The sequence below is a fragment of the Cystoisospora suis genome, assembly GCF_002600585.1.
Source record: "Cystoisospora suis strain Wien I chromosome Unknown contig_928, whole genome shotgun sequence".
Classification (NCBI taxonomy): Eukaryota; Apicomplexa; class Conoidasida; order Eucoccidiorida; family Sarcocystidae; genus Cystoisospora; species Cystoisospora suis.
In genome coordinates this window covers 83,227-96,285 of record NW_027153729.1, presented here as the reverse complement: position 1 = coordinate 96,285, position 13,059 = coordinate 83,227, and the positions used below count along the sequence as shown (strand labels likewise).

Sequence of the window (13,059 nt, the reverse complement as noted above, 5' to 3'; positions counted from 1 at the left end):
TCTCTCTCTTTCTCTTTCTCTTTCTCTTTTTCTTTCTCTTTCTCTCTCTCTTTCTCTTTTTCTTTCTCTTTCTCTCTCTCTCTTCGTCTCCCCTTGATGTTTCTCCGAACTCATCATAGGAATAAGACGGGGAAGGCTTCATTCTTTTCTTCTTTCTCGTTGGTATTTCTTTCTTCTCTTTTTCTTTTTCTCAAAACACTCTTCTTCTTCTTTTGCCTTATGGATTATCTCTTTCTCCAGTCATCTTTCTCTTCTTCTTTCTCTATCTTCTCTCTCTCTTCCTTTTTCTTCTCTGTTTCTCATCGATCTCTTTCTTCTCTCTTCTTTGCTTCCTTTGCCTGCTTCTCTGTCCTATCTTTCTCTGTTTCTTTCCTTCTTTCTTTCTCATCTCTTTCTTCTTTTCTTTCTTTCTTTTGATAAAGCCTTTGCTTTGTCAGAGAGAGCTCGACGCGATTTCGGAGGGAGAGAGGGAGCGGCTCTTCTCTCTTTAACTCTCTATCTAGCTCTCTTCACGATTCTCGTTGTAGGTACGGCCATTCACACACAAAGAAAAGAAAGAAAGAAAAGAAAGAGTTTTTCTCCTTCTTTTCTTTTACACATCAACCTGTCTACCGTCTCTCTCCAACTGCATCTATCTATCTGTCTCTCTGTGTTGTTTCATGGAGATTTCTGCTTCCTTTCTTTTCTCTCTTGTTGTCCTGAGTGACTTACTTTTCCCTTCTCTCTCCTTTCTCTCTTTCTCTTGACTTTCTTCTTTCTCTTTTCTCTTCTTATCGTCGTTTTTCTTCTCTTCTCAATGAATGGATTCTTGCGGACTCTCTTGCATTACATACGCAACAAGGCCAGGGGCGTTCTTCTGTTTGAAATTGAAGAGCTAGCGTCGTTAAAGACGATGGCATTCAGAACAAAGAAAAAGAAGAAGAGAGAAGAATGAGAGAAGCAAGTCTTCTTCTTCTTCTCTCTCTTCACTTCTTCTTCTTCTGTCTCTTTTGGTTACAGAATGTTATTTTCGTATTGATCAAAGAGTTCTACTTCTTCAGCAGCACTACTACCTACATATAGAGACGGGACAAATCTATACGTACTATAAACATACATACGTATATATATATATATATATATGTGTAGTGTATACACAATGTTAGAGGTATGTGGAGGTGCTTGTTTTTGGATCGTCGTATTTTGAGAGAAGAAAAGGAAGGCAGTTTGGAGTGAAGGAAGGAAGTTGTGTGTGTCCATGTTTTCTCTTTGAATGACAGTGCTATGAGGACGAGGTGTACGTACACTCCAATAAGCATAAGACTTTCTGTAGATGTTGTTTTGTATCCTCTTGTGCATCTCATTCACTCAGTGATCTTGAAAATGATGGCACCCGTCTTTCTTGATCTATCCCCCCCCTTAATCTACTTCGAGAGATGTATCTCTATCTTTCTGTCTAGAAGAAAAAGAATAAGAAACATAGAGAAAAAGAAAGCAAGAAGAGAACATAAAGAAGAGAAAGTAACCTGTTGAATCTTCTCATCGTTGTCATCAGCTGTTTAGAGAATTCTACCGTTGGTTTTCTCTTCACTTCTCTTTCTTTCTCTTCTTTATGTTTTCTTTTTCTTCTTCTTCTTGACAAAAAGATAGAGATACATCTCGAAGTAGATCGAGAGAGCTTCAAAGGAAGTTGGAGTGTTTCTCCATCATCTAGAGAAATGCTGGGGTGTACATACACACCTCTATGGAGGTCAAGAAGCTTTTCTTTATTCATCTATCCATCTCTTTATCTCATGTATACGTATATATATATATATATATCTGTAGAGGCATGTATACATGTGTAGATATACATCTCTATATGTGCATCGTTGTCTTTCTGTCGTGATCTTTGACTTTTTATTTTCTCAACCCCTGGCCCAGACTGGTTTCTCCTTTCAGTAGAGATGTGAAGAAGATTTCTGTCTTTCTTTCTCTTTTCTTTTTTCTTGATTTACTTCTCTAGGCCCCTCGCTTGTGTACTTCCTAGATCGTCTAGGAATCTTCGAGAAACACAGAGGAGAAGGAGGAGAATACGAAGAAGTTAAAGAGAGAGGCAGAAGAGGTCATCGGCATTACGACCAAAGAGGGGGCTCCTCCTCCTTTCATCCTCCTGAGAATTCTCTGGAAGCACTTGCTTCTCTTCCCTCTCGATCGACCACTGCTACCAGCCTCATTACCACAACTACCACAGGTATCCCTACCATACATACATACACATACATAGACATACATACATACATATACATACATACATATTCATACATACATAGTCATGTAGAGAAGCAGCGTGTATGATGGCGATATGGAGTGAAGGTGACTGCAAGGTGTCTTCGTCCACAGAGAGTTCTTTCGTCGTGAGGAGATGCAGGGAAGAAGCCCGTCAGTCCGCAACTAGCTTTTTCGGAGATAACCCTTAGAGACGAAGTCAGGAGTAAACGACCCCACCTCGTATCTACATAGGTATGTCATATACATAGGTGTGTCTTTTCATATGGATTACCTGCATGCATACGACGTGAGATCTAGTTCTTTTCTTTACAGCTTCTCCTTCGGGTTGTTCTTGTCCTTCCCTTCTTTCTTTTTCTTTCTCTCCTTCTTCTTCTTCTGTCTGTCCCCAGGAGGTGTAAGAAGAAAGAAAGGTGGTGCCTTAGTAGTAGAAGAAGAAGAGAGTTGCAGACAGCTCTACGGTCGAAGTCGTGCATGCGGGGGTGCAGAGGGGAGCTCTCGCTATAGAGGTGAAGCGAGGTATGACTTATCTGTATTGCAAGGGAGACAAGAGCGTGGAGGTGTGGGATCAAGGAATGTGCTAATGAGAGAAGAAGAAGGAGGAGAGAAAGGATATACGAGAAGAAGAGATCCCATCATAAGACCAGGGAACGCTAATCAGGATGCTCACGACGAAGAGGATGATATTCACGACGAAGAAGAAGAAGAAGAAAGCTTAGAAGCTGTGACAAGAGGAACATGCGGGGGACTCAAAAGACTTCTCATACAAATTGATCGGCGGTATGTACAGTTTCTCATCGATGCATGCATATGGACCTACCTACACATACGCATGATACCAATACATAGATCTACAGACTACCTACATACTCATACATGCATATTTATACACTTGTATAGGTAGTAGGCATTCGTGTCTATCGCTAGAGTGGTGCCTTGTGTTTGCGCTGTCTCTCTTTCTTTTTCGTGAAGACAGGCGAGAGTGAAGATGAGGTGTGTATACAGTGTATCTATTTATAGATGTGTGTTCTTTGTATAGTGTAGATAGGCAGTACGTCGATACATCATAGGATACTTTTTCACCTCTTTCTTTCTTCCTTCGCACAGGATCTAGTTTACCTTCTTCACTGTTCATGCTTGGGAAAGATTTACGTCTCTTTTTATCTCCTCGTGCGAAAGAGAGAGAGAGAAAAGACATGGCTGCATGCATGTCTTTTTGTTCGTCAGTCGATCTGACGGATGTGCAATATAGAATTCAAATATGTAGAGATTCTTCTTTCACATAACCGTCATCATTACCAGGCAGTCGTGTCTTCCTATTAGTAGACCCGAAGAAAGAAGAGTGAAAATTCTTCTTCTTCTTCGTCTCTTCTTTTGCTTGTTCTCGATAAGAGAGAGAGAGAGACAGGAGAGTGAGGAAGAAGGGCGTTGTAGTAGTAGTGGATGTGTGGATATGTCTATATCTATCTCTGTCATGTAACACGTAGATAGATGGTTTTCTTCTGTCTTGCCTTGTTCAAGATTTCTTTTTTCTTTCATGATACCATCTTCATCTTTCTCCTCTTCTTCGATATTACTCTATCTCTCAATTACAGTCTTCTTCTTGTACAACTGCGTCTCTTCTCGCCAGTTATCTCTCTCTCCTCTTGATTTCTGTCTCGTGTGTCTCTTTGTCTTTTGGCTCTCTATATATAGATGTATATATCTCTCTCTTGTATCTCTTTATCTTTTGGCTCTATATCTCTTTCTCTCTCTATCGATCATGGCCTGCCGGATTTCTTGTTCTTTTCTTTCAGATTTATGATCCCTGTCTTCACACATCATCGTCCATTTTATCGCCATAGTCGCTCTGTCTCTCTTCATGCACCCCCCCCCCGTGTTCCTCTCCCGCCGTTTTCTTCCTCTCATCGTTCTTTTGTATGGTGGTCTCCTGTACGAAGAAGACTTTCCTTTCTATTTCATTCTTCTTCTCCTCCAACTTCTCTTCAACCACCACAAAGAGAAAGAGAAAGATTTACAGGAAGTAACGCGGCAAGAAGACCACGAGGGGGGAAAGAAGAAGAACAAGAGAATCTTTCTTCTTCATCTTCATCGTCGTCTGGCGGGAAAATGACAGGACGTCTGTCTTCTGTTCTATTCAAGACGAAATCGAGTGGAGAAGAAAGAGAAGAGATGACAGGTGTAACGATCACGGGAAAGCCCAGCATGAGGTTCGCGATGAAAGATCGGAGATTTCTCATTGCCAACAGACGATTCGATTCCGATTCTTCATCTCCCCCCCCCACAGCACCATCTCATGAGACATCAGCTAGCCATCGTCGGTGGCTAGCCACGCTATCAACAGGAAGCACCTCTTCTAATGCGACTCATGGAGTAGCCGAGAATACAAACTTAGCAAGAAAGAAGAATGCGTTGTCTTCTTCTTCTGATGCGACTTCTACCCCTCCGTCTATATCAGGTCCCTATAAGAAGAAGAAGAGGAGTTTGTATGATAGAGGGGATGGACCAAGAGCTGATCGTGTGTCTACTCGATCTTCTACCAGGTACATACGTATGGTTCCTACGTCTTCTTCTTCCTTTCGACAAGAGGAAGAAGAAGAAGAGGAAAGGAGAGAAAGAAGAACAGGAAGGGGGGTGGCAGGAGGCCTCTCCTGGGCAGGTTTAAGAAGATCTCTAGGTGTAGTTGTCAGAACACAGGAAGAAGAAGAAGAAGAGCTAGAGAGGCTATCAGAAGTCTTTGAAGATGATTTCGATGAGGAGGAGGAGGAAGAAGAAGAAGAAGAGAGGAGAACAGTGTCTTACGCCTCTTCTTCTTCTTCTCGCCAAGAACAACAAGGGAGAGAAAGAGAAGAGGAAGAAGAAGGAGTGAAGAAGATAGAAGAAGACTTAAGAAGAGGAGAAGAAGTCAAGGTAGAGGATGAAAGAGGAGAGAAGGTGAGAGATCTCGGCGAAGGCATCGAGATGATGAGAAACCATACAAATCATCATTATCATGAAGAAGAAGAAGAAGAGTTCAATGGAGAGAGAAAGAAGCGATCTGTCGATGTTTCTCATGATGATGGAGATTCTTCTTCTTCGTCTCTCGCATGGAATGGTGTAGATCCTTCTTATCATGGAGGTAAGAAGGATCCGATGAAGATTGCCGGTCATAGTGTCAAGGAGAAGAAAAATGCACTACTTCCTCTTCACCCTTCTCACTCTAGAAACCCACCTGGAGCCGACCAACAAGAAGAAGAAAGAGATGACGAGCGGGAGAATCGTGAGGAAAAGATAGATCTACTTCAAGAAGAAGAAGATGAGGGTGATGCTTTTGATAAGCTGGATGGAGATCTAAATGAAAGTAAGAAGAAGAATGGTATACCTATGATCATGGTATCCTCTCATGATAAGAAGGCTTCTTCGTTTACTCCTCCTGCAACAACAGGTCCTCTTAATCATTTGAACAACGCTGTCTGCCATGAAGATGATTCTTCTATCCATCCGTTCGTCCCTTGTCCTCTTCCTGCCGAAGTAACTCCTCTGAATAGATCCAGCCAAATGTCTTCTACTCTTCATCATCCCCAGCCGTTACCTGTCTTAGTAGGGAGACGACGGAGTATAGACAAGAAGATAGGAGGAGAAGAAGAAGAAGAAGAAGAGCAAGAAGAGAGAAGAAGAATGATTAAAAACAAAGGAAGAGATGGAGAGATGAATGGAGTGCATTAGTGATGGTAGGTGGATATACCGGAAGAATGAAGTTGACTGAGAAGGATAATACAAGGGGTGAGTTACTTCGTTATAGTCGTAGGAGGGAGATGAAGATTCTCGAAGAGCAGGTAGGAAAGGAGAAATAGATGGTTAGGATGATGGAAAGAAAGAAGATCTCAACAAAGAGATAATCTGAAGGAGAAAGAAACTGAGAAGCAGAGAGAACACGAGGAGATAAGGTGTCATAAGACACCGAGTGTACAGACATCTGAGATTAATGGGAAGGAGATGATGTGAGAGGAGGAGGAGGAGGAGAAAGAGAACGAGATGACGACAAACAGAAAAGAAGAATAATTATAAGAAGATGATAGAGTTCGAGACAGATGAAGAGATAGTTAGAGACATAGAGATACAGATGGATGAAAGGTGGGGGTGCGGATGGTGGTTCTACTTTTTTTCTTTGGATCTGAAGAGGTTTCAAGGAGCACTGCTTGATTGTTTGTCTTTCTTCCTTCTCCACCACACATTCACTGGAACATTCTTGAGAGCTTCCTGAAGAAAGAAAGAAAGAAAGAACAGCAGAGAAGAGAGACGTATTTTCTCGGTGATTCTCCCCACATGTACTGATGAATGTAGAAAGGAAAGATACGTAGTTACGGGAGAGCTACGGTTGATTGGTGGTGTATGTACACTTCAGTTTTGAGAGATTATAAACTGCAGGACTCGTAAACTGAGAGATGGAAGTCCTACAAGAAGATTGGTATTCCATCTCTTCCAAAAGTTGACTTTTTTTTGAGTCGTTTTATAGAACTATCAATAAGCTGTTCTTATTCGTAGTCCTCCTTACAGTCGTATCGGATGTGAAGAAAGCGCGGGAGGCCCAGTTGAGTAGAGAAAGAGAGAGAGGAAAGACGGGGAGAGAGGGGGGAGAATGTTTGATGAATAAACGAGGAAATAATGAGAGTTGTGATGTGTTTTGTAGATCTTCACGCAGACTCAATTGTAAAAGAATGTGAGAAAACGAATGCGCACGCAACGTAAAATTCCTATTCTATTTGCTAGATCAAACGAGATAGTTAATAACTCAAGGACTTGGAGAGACACCAACAGGTAGATAGATAGACTAAAGATAGATAGATGGATAGATACGCTGAAGTTAAGTAGATAGATAAGATAGATACATATCTGCACATCATCATTATGACAGAGAGGAGTCCAGTGGGTGATTGATGATGGGAGGGGGGAAGTCTTATGACGTTCATGGAGGCCGGTGTAGGTACGTCTTTATGTATCGATGTGTATAGAAAGAGATATACCTTCACGTTATCGATGGCGCGGAGTGGTAACGGAGTGATCAAATGGTTCTCGTACGTTACGAGGTTTGATTAAGATCCGCGTTATTTGAAGAGAACACCACGGGAGACAGAAGGGAGAGAGATGAGCGACTGCTCCTGGCACCTGCCGGTTAACTACTCCTTTTGATCGCTTGCCCAGGACGAGTGGATGCGAGTGCGAGGTTTCTGTCCACTTGAGTGCGGAGGCAAGTTGTGGAAAACTATAGCAGGCTTTGATTTTTCATTCATGTCTATTTTTGAAGTCATTCAAGGCTGTGGTATGACGAATCCATGTCTCAAGACAACCCACGGTGAAGCGCAAACAAACAGTTTGTAAGGATACATTCTCTCCACGAAGGCAATGAGACCACATGCTTTGGAGGACTCTAATGCTGTTTCTCCCGAACTCCGGTGTGAATCTTTGAGCTCTCCGTCTCTTGTAGCAGAAAGAACGCACAAAAAGACGAGACTGAGCAGCGTGAGATATCTATTGACCTAGGAAGCGACATGTCAGTTTGTTTGTTCGGTCGAATTAGTGAAGACCACCACTATCAGTCACCCGGGTGGTATGGCAGAAGTCCTCTTCCGTTTTTGGCAGGTGGATGGATGCGCGGAAGCAGGAGGAGCAAGCAAGGGAGTGTGAGACTAGTTAGACAAGCATAGTGTTTTTTATTCGCATAGACTTTTTCTTCCCAAAGAAATCAAATCGAAGGAAGAGAAGACAAGACAAGCGATAGGTCATTTTCAAAGATACGCGGGAACAGAAACTGCTCCTCGGTGAATGCTTGTCTTCCTCGGATGCTTCACTTCGGTTTGGTTTGGCTCAACCAGCGGCCCGTTTTGCAGAGGACAAGAGCGGAGAGAGAGTGAGAGAAGAAAACAGGAAGATAAAGAAAGAAGTCCAAGCTTGGTAGGACTCGCACGAGTGCGTACTGCATTCCTGTGACTCAAGAAAACCCCGTCCTCCTCTGTCGGATGAAAACGTGGTTGGACATCTACTGACATTCTAAACGGATGGAGGAGTAGCACTGGATCGAATCAGTCAGAAAAGGGCCAAAGTTAGGTCTGTGGTATACTGTATCAGAAGATCAGATGGTTCGATATCTCAGGCCGACAGGATCAAGTCTCTGTTTCTTTCGCCGGGGTGTCAGGCGAGTTGTTCGAATCGATCGGTCACCACTAGTCAGTTCGCAATATCAACTAGACAATCACTTAAGGTAGGCAAGCTGTCTCCAGCTTCTCAAACGTGAACAGAGTCGGTCACCTCGAGAGCTGATTTCTTTAAGAGTTAAGAGGCCTCCAGTCAACGCACCGGGTTTGCGGATGTTCGATCGGGGGCAGCCTTAGACTCTTCGCGATTTTCTCACTCGTAGTGACATAATGACTCCCATACGTACGCATATATATGCTCAGGCAGATTGGCATACCTCTTTGTATGTAGACGCCGAGGGCCTACATTAAAGATAGGTTCTGTCGTACGCGGGTTTGCAGAGACCTGTTATGTGACCTCGAGTTCTTCAGCACAGAGTGTCAAAATTCATAGCGTAGTCGGGTTGCCCTTACACTGACAGAAACTTTCAAGTACTAAGTCCGAGAACGACCCGCTCGGAAAACTCAGCCTAATATAGTGCAGTGGGGGCAGAATTCTCTCAGGACTGCGGCGAAGTGGCTGCGGCAGGGGTTGTTTCTCTTTCAGCGGTGCAACTAGAGACGCTGTGTATGTAGAAGTCTCCGAGAAACGCTTTCTTCTACTCCCAAGTGCGTGGCTGATCTGAGTAGACAAAAGGAACTGGACGCCTCTTTACGCGCAGCTAGTAGAGCCAGCACAGGCTCGAAGTACTTCCTGACCGGAGGCGCCAACGGGGTTCAATGTAAGCAGAGGTGACTATATCCTGGCCTTCCTATCGCGTGAGGGGGCAAGGTGCTGAACAAATCTGGCATTGATGGTACTTCTCCTTTAACGGACTTGAGATAATTTCGGGAACCCTATTGAGCACCGACAACCGTGCCGGCGCAGTTCAGCAGATGATGTACGTAATCTTGGCGACAAGCACAGAGGGTCATTGAATCACTGGATCAACCGCAGTCGGAAACAAGCTGTAGAATGCAAAACCTTGTCCCCATGGCTACGGCGGGAGACAAAAAAGTGCCTCTTCTCTCTGACAAAGTTCATGGTCTCCAACTCCCTCCTCCAGTATCGGCCGACACATCCCCTTTGTCGTCGATGTTGATGGTAATGTAAACATTTGTCCGCGCGTGCGGTGGGCCGTCTCGGCCGGCTGAGCTCCGGCCTGCTCCTGCAGAGCCCGGTCCAGCCGCTTCGAAGGTGCCTGGCGGCACTGAAGCCAGCTGTGGAGAGCCGGCGGCAGAACCCGTTGCTCCAGAAGGGGGCATCTGCACTCCGGAACCACCCGAAGAATCGCCATTACCAGGCTGACTGAATTCCTGAGTCTCGTCCCCATTCGCTTGCCGTCTAATGGCTTCCAGCTCAACAGATATATACAGCAGGTCGTCCATGGATAGCTCGTCAGCCTCCACGTGGGCCACAATTTGATGCAACTTCTCCAGGTCCCCACTGAGGTACTTGAGAAGCTCGCGGGCCTCTTCCTGCCTCTCAGGTGGCATATTTGTTGATTCCAGCAAGTGGTTAAGCTCGTGCATCGACTTGAGTATGCGGATCTTGATCTCGATGGCTCCTTCCAGGATGGCCGCCATTAGCGCGTGTCTTGCGCCAGTGTGGGCGTGCGAGTCCAGGAAGCTATGGGAATGCTGATGGTGACTAGTGCTTGTAGGCACTGGGTGGTGTCGGATTCCAGCATGATCTGGAAAAGCAACCCCAGATACGAGGTGTGCGTCGAACGCCGGCGCAAAGGTCGGTGTTATCTCGTGTTTCAACCCACTGTGAGCCGAAACAATACTACCAGATAAGGTGTGTGCAGAGCTCGGATGAACAACGCCCTTTTTCTCCCTCACTCCCGCCTCTAAATAGTAGGGATTACGGACGATTACGGGAGGTGGCGGCTCTGAACTGCGAGCGCTTGCTCCAGAGGCGCCCGCGGTCGCCGCCGCAGTTGCATTCGCGGCATTGGCTGGGTCGGTCGGGGAGTCGGCGCTGCCATCTTGGGTCGGGTCCGTCTCGTCCTGGGCCAACAGAGCCCAGAGATGCTTCAGTTCTTCCTGAGACAACGTGCCCGCCTTCAGACGCTCGAGGCTGCCCGTTACGAGGTCGATATCCTGGGCGAGAAGAGACATTTCTTGCTTTACTTCTTCACGTTCGGCAGCGTCGAGTTGCTCCTCATTCTGCAGCTGACTTTCCAGCGCCTCACTTTCCTTTTGCAACTCCGCAAGTAAAGACTCGAGGACATTCTGCAAGACCTGTCCATCTATCTCCCCCGTTTCCTCGCTCGACTCAGGAGCAGGCACGGACGGGGTGGTGGAAGGTGGCGCCGAAACAGGAGTCGCCTGTCCTGTCTGAAGCGTCGTTTCCGATGCGGCATAAGGGAGGTGACAGAACTTTGCTAGATATGCCGAGTTTTGCCCGTGGAAGAAGGAAACAGAAGCACCTTTACTTGGACCGTCGTAAGACTCCATTTCATCGACGCACTCTTTTAACTGCTGCTGCTGGCTATCCGAAAGATAGCCGTTCTGTGCTTGCTGCAGGCACACAAGGTAAAGAGCCTCCGCCATCAGCACATGAAATCTCTTCTCGTCCGGCGCGGTCACCCATACAGCTGGCACTGATTTCGGGTGTCCATGGGGCAGTCCAACGACGTTATTCCGGTGCTGGTGGCTCTCTGTTACGCCGCCCCCTACCAGCTGAGCTACATGTTGGCTTGCTGCTGCCGCATGGCTGTGAGGTCCAGCCGGACCGGAAGGGTGACGTATAGGAGAGTAATATCCCAAATGGGAATGGGGAGGAGCCTTGAAACCATCGCTCTCCCCAGAGGCGACAGCATGTGGAGACGGGTCCGCAAAACCATGCGCTGCTTGGTCGGCCGGCCACTGAGCGCCGAACGACCCGCCGTGGTCGGCCGGTGCCGAATGAGCGGCAGCCTCAGACGGCAGAGGAGAACTGGGAATGTGCCCGTGCTCTATGTAACCCAGTGGTCCGTGGCCGTAAGGGATTCTTTCTGCAGCAGTTGTCGCTCCCCCACCGGTACCCGCTGGTCCGGTTCCAAGGAGCGATGTAGCGCCAGGGGTGGCGACAGGACTGGCACCGCTCTCGAGCAATGACGGGACACGTGATCCCGGAAGCATGGGGGTTAGAGGAGTAGGTTCCTCTCTCTCCGCCGGCTCATGGCGTGCGTTCTGGATCGGTGTGAAGTCATGGAAAAATACCGTGTCGTGTCCACCGGCAAGTGTACTTGGCGGACCTAAGACTTCCAAATCCAGGGGAGGCTCCCGGGGCACCGGTGGCAGAATCTCACTGGGATTTGTCAGAAGATACTTCCTGTGCTGGTTTCCGATATCGATCAGCTCGGTGGCTGTCGGCGGAGGCAGCCGAGATTCTTCGATAAGGTATGAGGTTGCAGGACGAGGAGACACCTCCCTGTAAAGATCATTAACAATCCCTGCCCGCGGACCCAGGTACACGCCACCGAGAGGTGCCGGAGGAACAGGCAGCTGAACGGTAGGCGGAGATAGAGGGGGCTCTTTTTTGCTTTTGAGACCCCATGGTTTGAATGGAGGCAGCAGGCGACGAGAAGCGGCTGAGCTGCCAGTGACCCCAATACTCGACGTCGCACCAGACCGGTGCGCATGCCAGTCTTGCGTAGAGAGGCTTCTGACGTCAAGTGAGGGGGCTTCAGCACTTTGGGTGGGTGATGGAATGACGGTAAGGGCTGCCAGATTCAGGTTGCCAGGTAACTGTGCATGCTCCGAGGGCTCCCAGTCCCCCGCTGCTTGCTGGGAACTTCTGAGATAGCCTTTGTCTCCGGATGCAAGGCGGTAGTGTGGTTTTGCAGCTGCTTGCGCGTTTACAGGGAGGATGGCATCTGAGAATCCATTCCTTGGGCCAGCTGCTGCAACGATCAAAAGCAAGGCGCTAACGCACGCTCTCTGCCTCCTCCGTGAAGAATCTTTCCTCGCAGCAGCGGCCCTTCTAGAACAGAAAAAGAAAAAAGAATAACTCTGCTCACTGGGCGGCGATTGCATGATTTCCAGGCTGAGGGGTCGTAGATACCGGAGTGTTGCCTGGCCGCACACCGCTGAAGACAAGATGTTAGGAAGGCACCCGATCAATCAGCCTAGGAAACTGAGCTGCAAAATACAGGACCGGAACGCATTGTGACCGGGCGACGGGTAACTGTCCGAGAAGACATTGAGTCTGCGTTCCTCGTTTCCCGGTTTGCTGTCGGCTGCACAAACCTTAAGAAACAAGCCACGGCACTCACGGGGCCCTTACGCGGTTACTCGACGATTTGCGCCCCGGACGCCGCTGATGGAGACATCAGAATGCGATCCGAAGTTGCGATGTGGGAAGGTCAAACTGTAGTCAAAAAGCGTGCGAAAGCGATAGGGGAAGACACCGAAGACGATCTGAGGCGGTCTCGTAAACTAACTGTTCGCGCAGCTATGTCGGCGGGCCAGGACACACGAGCACAGAGCTAGCTCCTTGGCTGCAGCCGACGTGTACGCTACAAGTAACCACTCTCCTTCTTCCTGCAGAGCTGAAAGGCTGCACGCTAATGCTAATGCTAAAAGAACACGCCAACACGCTGGATGAGAAAAACTTCGCGGAGTGGCTGTCCCGTGAGGCTGTGGTTCTCCGAACCTCCCCGGAGAGCGTACT

General features: G+C 47.3%; 2 protein-coding genes across 2 annotated transcripts in view; one reads left to right on the top strand and one right to left on the bottom strand.

The window, feature by feature from the left end:
* The window catches only part of CSUI_002227 (na+ h+ exchanger nhe3), a gene marked incomplete at its 5' end in the record, with an annotated part of 8,967 nt that extends 1,420 nt beyond the window's left edge, over positions 1–7,547 (top strand). Inside the window, 4 exons of the mRNA XM_068062429.1 lie at positions 423–527; positions 1,985–2,212; positions 2,640–3,027; positions 4,044–7,547. Coding sequence (XP_067925603.1) covers positions 423–527; positions 1,985–2,212; positions 2,640–3,027; positions 4,044–5,952 — 2,630 coding nt within the window. The remainder of the gene's footprint in view (positions 1–422; positions 528–1,984; positions 2,213–2,639; positions 3,028–4,043) is intronic.
* A 1,890-nt stretch (positions 7,548–9,437) lies between these two features.
* CSUI_002226 (toxoplasma gondii family d protein) lies at positions 9,438–12,369 on the bottom strand (the record flags this gene model as incomplete). The annotated part of the gene is made up of 1 exon (XM_068062428.1): positions 9,438–12,369. A coding segment is annotated over one exon (2,931 nt), but the record flags the coding sequence as incomplete, so codon positions are not given.
* Positions 12,370–13,059: the final 690 nt, after the last annotated feature.